The 17655-nt window shown below is 39.3% G+C and overlaps 1 protein-coding gene across 1 annotated transcript in view; it reads left to right on the forward strand.

The window, feature by feature from the left end:
- Positions 1–17655, forward strand: part of dph1 (diphthamide biosynthesis 1) — a 464509-nt gene that overhangs the window by 334467 nt on the left and 112387 nt on the right. Inside the window, exons 6-8 of the mRNA XM_028806649.2 lie at positions 6646–6767; positions 10659–10727; positions 13738–13894. Of these exons, the coding sequence (XP_028662482.1) occupies positions 6646–6767; positions 10659–10727; positions 13738–13894 (348 nt within the window). The remainder of the gene's footprint in view (positions 1–6645; positions 6768–10658; positions 10728–13737; positions 13895–17655) is intronic.

Raw genomic sequence — 17655 nt, forward strand, 5'->3', positions numbered from 1 at the left:
GAATTTCAACTGATTAAATTTTAATAAAAACTGGAAAAGCTGAGGTGTTCTAAAACAGTGTTTCCCAAACTCGGTCCTGGGGACTCCCTGTGGCTGCAGGTTTTTGTTCCAATCACATTCCTAATCAGTGACAACACCTGATAACACTGAGCTCGTTTAATTAGCTGGGGGTTTTTTTTCTTTTATTCGACATTAGAAAAGAATAGCAGCTTGATTTTTACATTTATAAGACATTTATAAATATTTCTGCTTTTAAATGCTTAACTCTCTTTTGTTGATTTCATTATACTTTGCCCTTTCTCTGTGCAGTTTTTCCCCCTTCGTTGTATCTTAATAATGACAATTTAAAACAAGCAGATCAGACAGCCAGGCAAACAACACTGAATAATCGAAGGCTGCAACTACTTTAGAGTCAGACCCACTAATTAGTAAATAATAGATTAATTAAACAATTAGAACACCTTGAAAAGTAGAATGAAAATCAAGATGAAAATACTATTAAAAAGAAAAAAAAATACATTATTCCTATATAACTGCTTGGTACATTTTAATATTTTTTTTTTTTTTAGGAAACTTAGTTTTCTAATTTCTATATTGTTCCCTAAACACAGAACTTGGGAAATATCAGTTCACTTAATTAGCTCAGGAGTTTAATTAAAAACAGAAGCTGGTTGGAACAAAAACCTGCAGCCACAGGGAGTCCCCAGGACCAAGTTTGGGAAACACTGTTCTAAAACTTTTGACCAGTATAGTATATACAGAATATATACAGGTCAAATCCCGTTATACTGAAGCAACAAAATTGTCAGAAAAACAAATACTTTTTGTTAGCCCCAACAAACATTCATACAACATCATGTTAAAAAGAATTTAATTTTAACAAAATGTAAATTTCAGTATAATGAACATTTATTTGACCAAAAATGGCCACCAAAGATAAAAATGAAATGCAAAACATTCTTAATGCCACGCCCACATTTTCCACATTGAGTCTCAAGAACCTGCAACAAGCTATCTAAAAGAAAGAGACAGCCTATTGTGAAATTTCTGGTCTCGGGCAGTCTTGACGAGGCTCAGCAAGAGTTGTAGGTATAACATCACACACATAGCAGTATTCTGAGTTAGTGCTCCACCTAGCGTCCATATGTGTAGTTGTGTAGTGTGCAAATACTGTACTGTTCGAGTTTCATAGCAGTTCTCAAAGTTTTCTTTGAGATAAACAAAAAAATTGGGGAATGGAATCAGTTTATGCTGAAAGAAAAATTAACAATCATGGAAAATGTTGATTCCAGAATGAAGAAAAATGACATGGTGAAAGCATTAAGAATAACACCTTTATCTTCATCTAACATTTAATTTTCATTTGGTATTTTCATACCTGTATTTCTGTTTAAAAAAGTTACATCTAATGTCTCATTTTCATTCTGTATTCTTATACCTGTATTTCTATGAAGTAAGTTACATCTCACATCTTGTTTTTATTCTGCATTTTCTTACCTGTATTTCTATTAAACAAAGGTTACATCTAACATCTCATTTTCAAATAAATTCAAGACTTAATTCAAAATAGGAACTGTTACATGGCCGAGCATCCTGCTTTTGCTCCCATCTTCAAATTAGAAGAACACCAGCAGCTCGGAATCACTGCTGTGGCAGACATAATCTAGAGATGAGGAATCAGGAAAGTAGGAGGAATAGCAGGTCAAAGCAAGTTTTTAAATGTTCTCAACAGTGTGCGACAAACACTTTATATGGTAAGCTTGATCCTGCAGAGGACAACCAATTACTATGCCCTCGGTTTACTGTTTACCAGACACAGCAGAGAATCTAGATAGATAGATAGATAGATAGATAGATAGATAGATAGATAGATAGATAGATAGATAGATAGATAGATAGATAGATAGATAGATAGATAGATACTTTATTAATCCCAAGGGGAAATTCACATACTCCAGCAGCACCATACTGATACAAAAAACAATATTAAATTAAAGATTGATAATAATGCAGGTAAAAACAGGCAATAACTTTGTTTAATGTTTAATCCCCCCACCCCGGGTGGAATTGAAGAGATAGATACTTTATTAATCCCAAGGGGAAATTCACATACTCCAGCAGCACCATACTGATACAAAAAACAATATTAAATTAAAGATTGATAATAATGCAGGTAAAAACAGGCAATAACTTTGTTTAATGTTTAATCCCCCCACCCCGGGTGGAATTGAAGAGATAGATACTTTATTAATCCCAAGGGGAAATTCACATACTCCAGCAGCACCATACTGATACAAAAAACAATATTAAATTAAAGATTGATAATAATGCAGGTAAAAACAGGCAATAACTTTGTTTAATGTTTAATCCCCCCACCCCGGGTGGAATTGAAGAGTCGCATAGTTTGGGGGAGGAACGATCTTCTCAGTCTGTCAGTGGAGCAGGATATTGACAGCAGTCTGTCGCTGAAGCTGCTCTTCTGTCTGGAGATGACACTGATTAGTGGATGCAGTGGATTCTCCATAATTGATAGGAGCCTGCTTAGCGCCCGTCGCTCTGCCACAGATGTCAAACTGCCCAGCTCCATGCCAACAATAGAGCCTGCGTTCCTCACCAGTTTGTCCAGGCGTGAGGCGTCTTTCTTCTTAATGCTGCCTCCCCAGCACACCACCGCGTAGAAGAGGGCGCTCGCCACAACCGTCTGATAGAACATCTGCAGCATCTTATTGCAGATGTTGAAGGACGCCAGCTTTCTAAGGAAGTATAACCAGCTCTGTCCTTTCTTACACAGAGCATGAGTATTGGCAGTCCAGTCTAATTTATCATCCAGCTGCACTCCAAGTATTTATAGGTCTGCACCATCTGCACACAGTCACCTCTGATGATCACGGGGTCCATGAGAGGTCTGGGCCTCCTAAAATCCACCACCAGCTCCTTGGTTTTGCTGGTGTTCAGGTGTAGGTGGTTTGAGTCGCACCATTTAACAAAGTCATTGATTAGGTCCCTATACTCCTCCTCCTGCCTACTCCTGATGCAGCCCACGATAGCAGTGTCATCAGCGAACTTTTGCAGGTGGCAGGACTCTGGGTTGTATTGGAAGTCCGATGTATATAGGCTGAACAGGACCGGAGAAAGTACAGTCCCCTGCGGCGCTCCTGTGTTGCTGACCACAATGTCAGACGTGCAGTTCCCAAGACGCACATACTGAGGTGTGCTATGGAGCTGTCCTTGTCACAACAGCATACATATTTTTCTCCAAATTCAAAATTTCTGTTATAACAAAATATTTTTATGGTCCCATGAGTTTCATTACAACGGGATTCCAACTGTACATAGACATTCACACACACACACCCCAAAAATTAATCCGCATTTATTTCCTTCCTTCAGTTACAAAGATAGGTGTTACTCAAATCATCAAAAGGTTTATTGTTTCTGTCTACTTCCATCCATAGATGTTTCCTCTGTTTGTGATTGTAAGTTCTCTGTGACTTTAGTTTTGCTTAAACCAAATGGTGCTAAATCTGAGTTCTGCCTGTTGTCATGCAAAGCCTCAGCTGGCAAAACTGGATTGAACAGTTCTGCTGGCAGATATTTGTACTATTCAGGCCGCTGCTCACATTTGGCTGCTATCAGAAACCTTGTTAAATTGACTTTTTCTACCTTTCAAATCTTTTCTGATTAAGGCAGTCACTAACAGCACCTGCTTCTCTTTCTTAGTGAAGCAGAATGTATTTGTTTTATCATTTATATTTTACATTATTTTATTAACATCAAGGTTTCACTGCAATGCATATATTACAAACAAGACATACAGCAATTCATTTTAATCATAATAGGTACAATTTAAAGTGCAGAGAAAATAAAAAATTAATATGAAGTATTAATGGACACTGAAATGTATAAAAAGTTAGCAAAGGTTCAGTTAATTGTGGACATTGTGGTAAATACCTCCTAAAAAAACTGAACTGTTCCTTATAAAGTAAACTGAATTTTCTGATTTTTAGGAAAAATAGGTCACCATTTTTCTATTTTGTTATTGCCAATTCAAAATTGGTTCTTTTGTTGGGTATGTACATGAGTGAGTCCTGTGATGGACTAGTGCTGCCCAAGGCTTTTCCCTGCATTGTACCAAGTGTTACTAAAGAAAGTGAAAACTATGGTTCTGAATTGGATTAAGCAGGTTGGGCATCCATTTCTTCAATCTGAGATACCCTGTTGCTCTGAACAACAGTACATATAATTTTATGTAACCATCCATTAAACTCCAGAAACTATACACATGACAATCCAATTAATGCCAAAACATTATGCCTCACTGTTAAAATTTTTTTTTTAAAACTGTATAATATTTCATTAAATATTTATAAACTGAAACTCACCTTCTGTAAGAGGATTAAAATGGAATTGGAATCTTCACTATTAAATTAGTCCTTTATTCAGCTTGTAATGAGCAGTGCTGACAAAGCTTTATGATGCCATGGTACAGAAAGCAGTGTGGAAGATTTCCCACTTGACACTGGTGTAGCATGATATTGTCATCAAGTTTATGTCAAAGTTTTCATCAAAATAGTATCCAATAGACACTAGAATAAACTGTGTGTACTTTGCAATCTACAAAAATGTCAAGGCCCATTCTTTGGCACTTACTGTACTACCTGAAAAACTGATAATGCAAGACATTCTGGTTCATGTGCTGGGCATTTCTTTCCCCAAAACACATTTTGCACAACTACAGTGGAACCTCGGTTCACGAACGTCTCGGTACACATACACATCGGATTACGACCAAAAAGTTCGCCAAACTTTTGCCTCGGTTCACGACCACACACTCGGTATACAAACAAGCCAGTTTCCCTTTCGGTTTGTACATGTTCAGTCTCTCCCTGTGCATTTCCTGTGCAGCGAGCAAGAGAGAGAGAGCGAGACAGTGCGACACACACACAGGCAGCGCGAGAGAGAGACAGACACACACACACACAGGCAGCGCGAGAGAGAGACAGACACACACACACAGGCAGCGCGAGAGAGAGACATGCACACACACAGGCAGCGCTAGAGAGAGACAGACGCACACACACAGGCAGCGTGAGAGAGAGACAGACACACACACACAGGCAGCGTGAGAGAGAGAGCTGAACGCATAAGGTAGGAAGGCAGTTAAAGAATGCACTGGGCTTGATTTTGTTTTCACTTTTGTTTACAGCGATCAGTTCGTAGCATGCATTGTTGCGATGTTACTTTTCTTGGTGGTTTATTAAATTACGGATTTTTTCAAATGTTCATTTTTTTTCCCTGTGCTTAAAACTCATTAAAAAAAAAAAGTGTTTTTAGCCAGCGGTTGGTAGCGCTATAGCGCAAACTATTGCAGTGTTAGTTTTCTCTGTTGTTCAAGGTTTTCTCAGTGTTATTCAATGTTTTTACACTTAGTTTACTATTACGCTGTGCATTCTATGGTTTAATTATCTATATTTGTGCATAAAAACTAAAAAAAAAATATATATTTACATACAGTTTGTATGGTCTGGAACGGATTAATTGTATTTACATACAATCCTATGGGGGAAATTGCTTCGGTTCACAACCAGAGTTTTGGAACGAATTATGGTCGTGAACCGAGGTTCCACTGTATCTGTATACTTCTCATTTTATCTCTTTGTTTCCCCTCCTTTACATGCCTCAGTTTTTATGCTTCTCCTATTTCTTACTTTATTGCTTCTCTTCTTCCACGGATCTGATGCTATACGTATGCATCATTCTGTAATTTCTGTTTCTTATTTTTCTGCTCTTAGTTGTCACTCTGTTTTTAAATTTTATTCTTTGGTACCTCCTTGTTATTGCTTTGAATCAATTCTTTTAACTCCAGTAAGACTCTTATTCTTCACAATGATTATCCAGCTCATCCAATTCATGGTCACAGAAAGCTTTAATCTTCCACACCAAGATTGAATTCAGAAGAACTGCAGTCTATTGCAGGGCTTACTCAAGAACACACACAGATTTGCATCTTTTTACTCCACTGTCACCGCTCTCCCATTTTCTTTCTTATTATTCCTTTGTAATTTATTCAGTATTCATCTTTCTCTTTTTATTTTTCCCATTAATCTTTCACCTTTGTCTGTTATCTTTCTTTTAATATCTGTCTCTTTTTTACTTGTATGTTTTAACCCACAGTAACCTACTTTCTTGTCCTTTTCCATCACATGCTTTTTTAATTAGGTATACATAATATTCTGAAAACAATTTAATCCAACTTAAGATGCCTGAATGTTGGTCCCTATCCTGGCAACAGTGAACATAAGGCCGGAAACAAACCTGAATAGGGTACCAGTCCATCATAGGGTCCACTCATACACATAAGACCAATTTAGAAATAGCTTTTAACTTAACAAACATCTCTCTGGAATGTAAAAAAGACAAACTGGTGTACCCTGAAGAAAACAGATTTGCAGATTCCACAAAGACAGTAACTATGTTTAGGATTCAAATCACAAGCCCTGGATCTATGAAGCAGCCACTGTACTACCTAGGTTTTTAATAGTAATTAATTTTTCTCCTACTTGAATTCACTTTTCTTTATTTTGGATATAAATATTTTATTTATTTATTTATTTTTATAACTTTTTTTTTTTATATATCTTTTAGGCCTCTAGTAAAGAACTACGCCCTGACTTTGATATCATTGTACCACAGTGCCGTCCATTGTCCCCTGGGGAGATTTTAGGCTGCACCTCTCCCAAACTGGAGCGACCTGTTGATGCTATCATGTCAGTAATGTGGAGATGATTTTTTTTTTGTAAATTTAATTTCTCCTTGTTCTGCTCTATTGACTTGTAGTTATTGAAAACAGAGGAAATTTCCCTCCCGTTGTCAAAGTATATGAAGATAAATTAAGTCTTTTAAGCTGCTGTTTATCTCACTAGATGGTCTACACTGTAAAATCTGTTACTTTCTGATCCTGTTTAGTTATGTTTGAGTTGGTGGATTTTTTTCTGCAGCCTTAAGTACTGTATTTTATGAATTTAACCTACATTTTCCTACTGTTATTAGAGCTCTTCTATTTGATTACATTAGTAAATAAAACAGTGAAGAGGAACCCTTCCCATCTACAGCATGCTTTAGTATCCACACTAGGGTATATTTCTCTCCTTAGGATCACTGTATTTCATTGGCAGTTGACATAAACCAGTGCTTTTCAGAAACCTCTTTTCACAGTAATAGACTACACTCATTTTATTGGCTTTGAGTTGTAGTTTTTGTGTGTTTTGTTTTTTCTGAGAAAGATAACTGTGTTGGCTGAAGCTGTCATTGACCATTGATTTTAAGGCTGTTGACATTAAAATAAAATATCTGTGCTAAACATAAAAAAATCTCTGCCCAAAATAACAGTTTTCTGTTCAGTTGTCACTTGACTGTTTTAAATAAAAAGTCTATTTGAAAGCAGGTTTATTTAATAACACAGCTGCCGCTGTCTTTTCCCAGAGGCACTTGTACTGACTTTTTGTTATTTTATAATTTTAACTCCTCTGGTAGCAGCACACATATGGATTACCAGTTCAGCTGCCTCAGTACTCCATAAAGATGTACAATAGACCCACAGCTGATTTAAAATGCTTCCTGGGCAGGCCATACCCATCCTAGTCAGTATAAATGTTACCTACTCTCCTTCACTTGTAGAATCAGGTCAGCTAGGAGAGCAGGTGTGATGTTTATTTGTATTCTGACAGGCCAGTCTGATGTCTTTGTTGATGTAGCTTACATTATCAAAGCTGACTGTGGCATGTCATTTATTTCTGTAGCAAAATATCTGCCTTGTTTTACGGTGCTTTGAAGAGCAAACATGTAAAATATGTGTGTGTGTATTAACAATCTATCAAGGTTTTAGTGAAGGAATTAATTAGAATGATGACAGTTAGTTTTTCTTCCAGGTCATCTGGTCTTGCTCTGTCCCATCACTCTATACTTTTCTCAGCTCAGCTTTGGCAGGAAAAATGAATTCTCATAGTCAGAGCTCTTTTTTTTTTTAGAACTATTTCCACTTGGGACAGTCAGTGCTTTGAGAACCCAGTTTAAAATGCAAGATCAGCACAACTGCAGTCATGCATAATAGTCTAGGAAGAAACAAATCACAGTAAGCAGTAGACATCATTTGTCATCCACGCTTCTGGTTGCAGGTCAAAAAGTGGTGTTAAGGGTACCCTAAGAGTGGCCAAACTGTATTATTTATGATAATAATGCAAGCAAAACACAAACTTTGTTTTAAAATATATTTTATAATGAACCATATTAAAGGAATATTACTTGCACTGTTCATAGACATCACAGGTGTCATGTTGTTGGTAATGTAAGTTAGTGGGAGGACAGAGCAAGCAACAATTTTTTTTTTTTGCAATCCTGTGGTTTAGTTGTAGGCCACATTCCTTTATTTACAAGAACTTCACGTATTACAGGTCGCATAGAAAAGTGGTTGATGTTTATTGGGAACGATATAAACAGTCTCACCAGTGTTCCTTCAGTCCTCTGTTGCAGCTCATGGTGAAAAATGACAAGATACAAACAGAGTTGAAGTAATTATTAATGGTTCAAAAACGGACCAGGCATCAGCATAAAAATCTGTTGCGTGTTTAGTTTGTTTTGGTGTGCAATAGGACTATGCTAATACTAATATATTTTGTTGTTATAAATGGGTTTTTAAAGTTGGGAAGGATGTGTGTCAAGGTTGAATACTTTCACCTTACATATTCAACTTTTATGTTGAGCAAATCATCCGAGAAGCCAGATTATACGTCAGGATTGGAGGAAGACTGATCAACAACCTGAGATATGCAGATGATACAATGTTGCTTGCTGAAAACGAAGAGAACTTAAAGCATCTACTGAAGATCAAAGACCACAGTCTGCAAGACAAAACTGGATCAGCATGCAACATCACGATAGACAGAACAGAGTGAAGTTGTGAACAGCTTCATTCTACATGGATCCACAATCAATTTCCATGGAAACAGCAGTCAGGAAATTACAGTGTTTAGCACTGGCAGAATCTGCTATGAATGACTTCTCCAAAGTGTTAAAAAGCTAAGATGTGTCTTTAAGGACTAAAGTGCACCTGATCTAAGCAATGGTAATTTTAGTCACCTCATATGAGTGCAACATCTGGATAATGAATAAGGAAGATCGACAAAGAATTGACACTTTTGAGTTACAGTGCTACCAAAGAATGTTGAACATACCATGGACCATAAAAAGAACAAACAGAAGGAGGAAGTTCAGCCATGATGCTCATTAGAGGCAAGGATGGTGAAACTACAGCCCACATTCTTTGGACATATTGTCAGGAGGGAGCAGTCTCTGGAAAAGGCCACCATGTTCGGTAAAGTAGAAGGAAAATGGAAAATAGGAAGGTCTGCACAAGTTGTATTGACACAGTGGCTGGAACAACAGATTCAAACATTGAAGAAATGGCGAGGATGACTCAGGATTGGACATACCTGTAGTTTTGCTCTGTTGTACACAGGGTTGCTATGAGTCAGAACTGACTCGATGGTACCTAACAAAAACAAATATATAATCACCTCAGTCTTATTGAGGCTTAGATATGTGTCAGTTTATAATCTTGTGTTTTCAAATTATTGTGACTTGCTGCCCAGGATTGTCATGGCATAGATTATGAGGGTACTCCCTCTATGCTTTCTGTTTTACAGAATATTTACAGAATTGTCCAGTCTTTATAGTCTGTCACCTGCTGAAGATGTGTGATTGGAATTGCAGATTATATGCAGGGATTTTAAATGCCTTTTCCTTCTTTTTAGGATATTCATGACTGCTTTTTTTCTTTGCATCATATTTTTGTCAGCTATGCTTCTTTCTCTCTGGCATGTGTCTCTTTCTCTCTCGATTGTGTTTGTATGAGTTACTTTGAAGTGTGCAGTATGTGTAGCTCCAGACTCCTAGGGACACATCAATTACCCAGGCGAAGCCTCTTAATGGCTCAACAATCTTACAGATCTTTGTCTGTGATTTATGGTGTCAATATAAGACAGACAATATAAACATTCAATGATCTATAAATTTTAATTAAGCTATGGCACTCCTGCCTGACAGCTTTAGGCATCAATCCATTGCACCTTTGGAGTGTTGTACTTTTAAAATGGAACCACAGGGAACTGACCTTAAACAGAGATTTAGAAGAGTAGGACCAGCCAGTTCAGCAAGAATAGCTTTTAAAAACCCTGTAAAAACAGAAATTGGTAGTTCCCTTGATTTTTTTTCCTTTATCTCATTTCCCTCTATATGTACTGGCCATTCTTATGTAAAAAATAATTGTCTCTTTTGCTTCACCTTTCAGATGTAAGTCTCTACCACACTGTATTTATTGAATCACCAGATCCAGACATAGTTTAAGGGCTAATTTGCCGTTGTCTTCACAATTGCACATTTTTAACTGTTTTGTTTCTTTAGCATTTTTAACTATTTAGTGCCATTCCAGCAACCTGTATGTATAATCACCTCCAATATTTGCGGAAGTCTTTTGTATGTAGAATTTCTTTCTATCACTGAAATGCCTCAAATGCAGACTGGTATTTGTGGTAGACCTGTAACGTTCAAGAATAATTATTTTCCATATTAATATTTTATTATTATTGTGTTTTTTTTTCTAGCTATCTAGGAGATGGCCGTTTTCACCTGGAATCCATAATGATCAGCAACCCAGATTCTCCAGCATTTAGGTAACAAAAAAAACACTCAGTTTCCTCTATGAAGCTTTAAACTTCTATCATTGACACACTGTAGGCATCAACAAGTATTAATTATTTTTCTTTAATTTTCATATATTTCTCTGCTTAGACACTCATCTTTGTATCAATTAGTCCTGTCAATTGCTACTTGTGTCTTTGTTTCATAGTTCAAGCTGCAAAAATTTGTCTTCTCAATTTTTTTCAATATATCCATCCATCCATCCATTGTCTCCCGCTTATTCGAGGTCGGGTCGCGGGGGCAGCAGCTTGAGCAGAGATGCCCAGACTTCCCTCTCCCCGGCCACTTCTTCTAGCTCTTCTGGGAGAATCCCAAGGCATTCCCAGGCCAGTCGAGAGACATAGTCCCTCCAACGTGTCTTGGGTCTTCCCCGGGGCCTCCTCCCGGTTGGACGTGCCCGGGACACCTCACCAGGGAGGCGTCCAGGAGGCATCCTGATCAGATGCCCGAGCCACCTCATCTGACTCCTCTCGATGCGGAGGAGCAGCGGCTCTACTCTGAGCCCCTCCCGGATGACTGAGCTTCTCACCCTATCTTTAAGGGAGAGCCCAGACACCCTGCGGAGAAAACTCATTTCAGCCGCTTGTATTCACGATCTCGTTCTTTCGGTCACTACCCATAGCTCATGACCATAGGTGAGGGTAGGAACATAGATCGACTGGTAAATTGAGAGCTTCGCCTTGCGGCTCAGCTCCTTTTTTACCACGACAGACCGATGCAGCGCCCGCATTACTGCGGATGCCGCACCGATCCGCCTGTCGATCTCACGCTCCATTCTTCCCTCACTCGTGAACATGACCCCGAGATACTTGAACTCCTCCACTTGGGGCAGGATCTCGCTCCCAACCCTGAGAGGGCACTCCACCCTTTTCCGGCTGAGGACCATGGTCTCGGATTTGGAGGTGCTGATTCTCATCCCAGCCGCTTCACACTCGGCTGCGAACCGATCCAGAGAGAGCTGAAGATCACGGCCTGATGAAGCAAACAGGACAACATCATCTGCAAAAAGCAGTGACCCAATCCTGAGCCCACCAAACCGGACCCCCTCAACGCCCTGGCTGCGCCTAGAAATTCTGTCCATAAAAGTTATGAACAGAATCGGTGACAAAGGGCAGCCCTGGCGGAGTCCAACTCTCACTGGAAACGGGTTCGACTTACTGCCGGCAATGCGGACCAGGCTCTGGCAACGATCGTACAGGGACCGAACAGCCCTTATCAAGGGGGCCGGTACCCCATACTCTCGGAGTACCCCCCACAGGATTCCCCGAGGGACACGGTCGAATGCCTTTTCCAAGTCTACAAAACACATGTAGACTGGTTGGGCAAACTCCCATGCACCCTCCAGGACCCTGCTAAGGGTATAGAGCTGGTCCACTGTTCCGCGACCAGGACGAAAACCACACTGTTCCTCCTGAATCCGAGGCTCGACTATCCGACGGACCCTCCTCTCCAGGACCCCCGAATAGACTTTTCCAGGGAGGCTGAGGAGTGTGATCCCTCTGTAGTTGGAACACACCCTCCGATCCCCCTTCTTAAAGAGGGGGACCACCACCCCGGTCTGCCAATCCAGAGGCACTGTCCCTGATGTCCATGCGATGTTGCAGAGGCGTGTCAACCAAGACAGTCCTACAACATCCAGAGCCTTGAGGAACTCCGGGCGTATCTCATCCACCCCCGGGGCCCTGCCACCAAGGAGTTTTTTGACCACCTCGGTGACCTCAGTCCCAGAGATGGGGGAGCCCACCTCCGAGTCCCCAGGCTCTGCTTCCTCATTGGAAGGCATGTTAATGGGATTGAGGAGGTCTTCGAAGTACTCCCCCCACCGACCCACAACGTCCCGAGTCGAGGTCAGCAGCGCACCATCCCCACCATATACAGTGTTGACACTGCACTGCTTCCCCTTCCTGAGACGCCGGATGGTGGACCAGAATCTCCTCGAAGCCGTCCGAAAGTCGTTCTCCATGGCCTCCCCAAACTCCTCCCACGCCCGAGTTTTTGCCTCAGCAACCACCAAAGCCGCATTCCGCTTGGCCTGCCGGTACCTATCAGCTGCCTCCAGGGTCCCACAGGACAAAAAGGACCGGTAGGACTCCTTCTTCAGCTTGACGGCATCCTTCACCGCCGGTGTCCACCAACGGGTTTGGGGATTGCCGCCACGACAGGCACCGACCACCTTACGGCCACAGCTCCGGTCAGCTGCCTCAACAATAGAGGCACGGAACATGGCCCATTCGGACTCAATGTCCCCCACCTCCCTCGGGATGTGGTCGAAGTTCTGCCGGAGGTGGGAGTTGAAGCTACTTCTGGCAGGGGGCTCTGCCAGACGTTCCCAGCAGACCCTCACAACACGTTTGGGCCTACCACGCCTGACCGGCATCCTCCCCCACCATCGAAGCCAACTCACCACCAGGTGGTGATCAGTTGACAGCTCCGCCCCTCTCTTCACCCGAGTGTCCAAGACATGTGGCCGCAAGTCCGACGACACTACCACAAAGTCGATCATCGAACTGAGGCCTAGGGTGTCCTGGTGCCAAGTGCACATATGAACACCCCTATGCTTGAACATGGTGTTCGTTATGGACAATCCGTGACGAGCACAGAAGTCCAATAACAAAACACCGCTCGGGGGGGCCATTCCTCCCAATCACGCCCTTCCAGGTCTCACTGTCATTGCCCACGTGAGCATTGAAGTCTCCCAGCAGAACGAGGGAGTCCCCAGAAGGTTTCAGTACAGTTCATTGGAATATATACCTTTGTGTACATATAAGCTTCAGTATTTACTTAGTGCCTTTTACTAGTAACTTTTTTCTCCATAGCCTTAACTTTTAATATCTCAGCAATTTTTTTGATATATTTTCATAACAAACCACAAATTTGACCTTCTGTGCACCTCTCATTTTATTATTGTGTAATTTATCAGGAATGCATGCTATAAAACAACTTCCTACACTTATTTTTATAAGTTTTAAATCTGTTTGACAGGTATGATCCATACAGCAAAGTGTTCTCACGTGAATACTATGATCATGAAGCTATGCGTGGCATTAGGAAGCAAGCCATTGAGTCAGCAAAAAGAGCAAAAAACTGGGGCCTTATACTGGGTACTTTAGGAAGGCAAGGAAACCCTAAAATCCTGGAGGTGAGATGACTTATCTTTGTGTGTTCAGCAGCTTGAAGAAAATAATACAGCTTTTGCATTTTGAACCTCTTCTACAATAACATTTCTAAATAATTGGGAGACCTTGAAGTGTTTTATGTTCAGTTTTACTGTCACATGTACAGAGTACAGTGAAATTTTTTCTTGCTTCTCTGAGCATCATGTAACACGTCACTACTGTCAACAAGTTATTACTAATGGGACCTGGACCTTTAAGGAAAAACATCTTTCTGTGCAAAAAAAAAAAACAGCTATATAGATCTATTTATAATATCTGGCCCTGGTATGTAAGTGTTACCTGTGATGAAGCCTCACATGTTGAAGTATGGTCCCCAGTGTGAGGTCCCATCTGTAACTGTCCATATTTTATATAGTGCCTGACAAATGCTAATACCTATAGTATATTCCTATTTTATTTGACCTACATGAAACTAGAATAAAAGTTTGTTTGTTTTTTTTTGGTTGTTTTTTTTTTTGCCCATGATTAATTCTTGGTTGGAACCTGCTAAAGTTGCCTTTAGTTCAGTTTGTATATTGTTTAGAATTCAAAAAATATCCTTATCAGGACTTCATGAAAACTATTTCTTGATCTGATGTGTCCCTTTCTGTTTGATTTAATGCAAAATAAAATGTGATATATTAGATATTTGTCAGCAATGCAAGTAAGCATTTCATTACATTCCATACATGTGACAATAAATTTGAACTTAAAGAGAAAGGAGTGGACCCTGACCATGGCTTGCAGTTCCTGCTTGTAACTTCAATATAAATGTGCAAATATTAAGTCCACATAATGCATGAAAGCTGGAAATGCAAAAAAATTACCTTGGTTTTATTATATTTTGTTTGTTTGTTTTTATGCTGTACCATATTTTAATTAGTTAGATCAAAAAAGGTAATCTAAATTTTTATGTATGTTGATCACAGATGATCTCAAAATGTATTTTATTTATAAATAATCCTGTAGAGTTGAATGTTTTATTTGAAGAAAATGTTGTATAAAGTAACTGTAATTTGCAAATGGTGAAAATGAATGCGTTAACGCCATTTCTACATGAAAAAGGTTCAAAATTCTTTGGTCTGAACTTTGTTTTTGTCTTCGGAGTTAATTATCACCCATGTTTTTTTTAAATGGCATATAGTTGATAAGCTGTTTCATGAGCTGAGAGAAGCCCAGTTTAAAATGCCACAGTATGTATGTACCCATTTAGGGTGATAAAGAATGTATGGTTGGTGTTTTCTTTTTAATTCCCAATATGAGCTCTCATAAACCTGTAATGGCTGAAGATTTTAATTGTGTATTAAATCCTGCTTTAAACAGATAATCTCTGACAGCTACTGCATCATCTGAAACTGCCTCGGCAATTTCACATTTTGTCAAGGATCACAACCTGTCAGACCAGTGGCGATTTCTCCATACTGTATTTGACACAATATTCCGTTTTCTCCCCAATGATTCATAGTTTGTCACAGACTAAATATGTTTTACCTACAGTCAAATCTTGCAGTTATAATGCCATTGTTATTTCTGATCATGATTATTTATTCTGGAACTCAAAAAATTATGAACTACTATTTCAAATCACAATTCATTTCTACACAAATTGTTTTTTTTGTAGAGACAAACATATCTCCAAAAATATCAGCAAGAATACTTTGGGAAATGCTTGTTTTAGGTTACTAATAATCTCTTATGCTTCAAATAAAAATAAATTGCAAAGTAGGACATCAGGATTAATTACTAAAATTTCTAAATTTGATCAGCAATATGCAAGATTGCCCTCTGCTGAGCTTCACAAAAAACAACTTATGTTTATAGTGACAACTAATTTATTATCTACCAGGTAAACATAATAACCCATTTTCAAATCACAGTATTCTCATTATGAATATGGAGGAAAGTAAGATAAGATATTATCTCAACCAACATGAGAAGAAAGCATGTTACACAATTGCAAAGATTAATGATGCATTTGGAAATAACACAAAGAAAGAAGAACACAAACAAGTTAGTATTTTTAAGGGAAGCTATAAGACGTATACATTGGAGAGTAATGAAGGTGAGACTCATTCCCAAAAACAGAAATGCCACCACTTGATTCACTATGTATACACGAGCCAACTAACCTTTTGATACTCTCAGAAATCCAAGATGCTTTTAATTGCTTATAAACCTGAGCTTCCAGTGATCCTGCTAATTCTGGACATAGGATAAGCTTTTAATAGAGTGAAATGACATTATCTATTAATTGGGTTCAGAACCAGTATATGTGCATGGATTAAACTGTTACATTCAAACCCTCAAACTACAGTTCATACAAATGTTATACATTCTGACTGTTTCACTTTAGAGCTCAGAATCAAACAGGGTTACCCATTATTAATAGTACTAGTTCACATTTCAATTAAACCCCTAACTGTTTGCCTCTTCTAACATGCAGAGATTCAGTATGGTTTAAGGGAAAAACTTGAACAAATAGTATCTTTTTCCTGTACATTTCATTTTCCATATTCAACATTCCTACATGCATTTAATCTTTAGGGGGAACCAAGTAGAATTTTAAAATGAACATGAATAAGGGGATATTTTTTCCAAAAAAAGCATTCTTGCATATCAGCTAAATTTGATCCGTTTCCTTTAGTTGTTTTAATTGCATAGCTACAGACCACTCCAGAGTGCCCAGGCTGATCCCTGTCCACCACTGAAAGTGCTTGCAATGGGCACATGAGCATCAGAACTGGACTATGAAACATTAGAAGAAGGTAGCCTGATCTGATAAATCATGTTTTCTTTTAGATCATGTGGACCAGGGGTGTCAAACTCCAGGCCTGGTGGGCCGCAGTGGCTGCAGGTTTTCATTCTCACCCTTTTCCTAATCAGTGATCAGTTGTCACTGCTAATTAACTTCTTTTCCATTCATTTTAATTAGCCCTGTTTTTACGGGTTCAGTCCTCTGAGTTGATTCGTTTCTTCATTTAACAACAGCCAAACAAAAATGAGATGTGAAGCGAGCCAACAGATGACCACCTAAACAGGGATTTCAAACTCCAACCAGTCTCTTAATCAGAAGCCGATTCTTGCTGTTAATTAGGCCCGATATTTTTTTCCATGGCTTGTTGTTGCTCTCATTCTGCCACAGCAGACATTTCCAAAACTGTTGATTTTCTGTGTTTCCTAAGAACACCGTCAAGATGTTTTGGTGACCTGAGCAGACCAATATGACCGAGACCTTCACCTTTCTTTATTTTCAGATATTGTGCGATGGCCACAGGTGAGCCGGTCATGTGGCGACTCATTTTGTGTCTCATTATTGTTTGGTTGCTAATTAACACTAGAATTACCAGAGTCTACGAAAAAACTCGTAGATCCGGCCCACCTTAAAACCGTTCTCACCTCTCTTTTGTCTTCTAAATGTGCCGATTAAGAGGAGCAGCGAGCAGCCGGCTATTCCATCCCCCACCGTCGCAGAACGTTCACTAAGTTTTCCCAGCTCATGCCTTGTTTGATTATCTGGGAGTGACTGAACTTAGAATGGAAATAATAGATCGCTATTTGGAATACATGCATTTCATGCGTGTTCCGTTTCTACAGTAATCTGTGTAAACACATTGCTAAAACAGAAACTTTTTCATATTTTAGTAATAAATGTTACAAAATGTAGGCATAAACTATAGAATCTGTGAAGCCTGAAGTCCAAACATCAAATAAACACTTTCACAAAAGGTTCAAGGATGATACAACA

This window comes from Erpetoichthys calabaricus, chromosome 8, assembly GCF_900747795.2.
Source record: "Erpetoichthys calabaricus chromosome 8, fErpCal1.3, whole genome shotgun sequence".
NCBI lineage: Eukaryota > Metazoa > Chordata > Cladistia > Polypteriformes > Polypteridae > Erpetoichthys > Erpetoichthys calabaricus.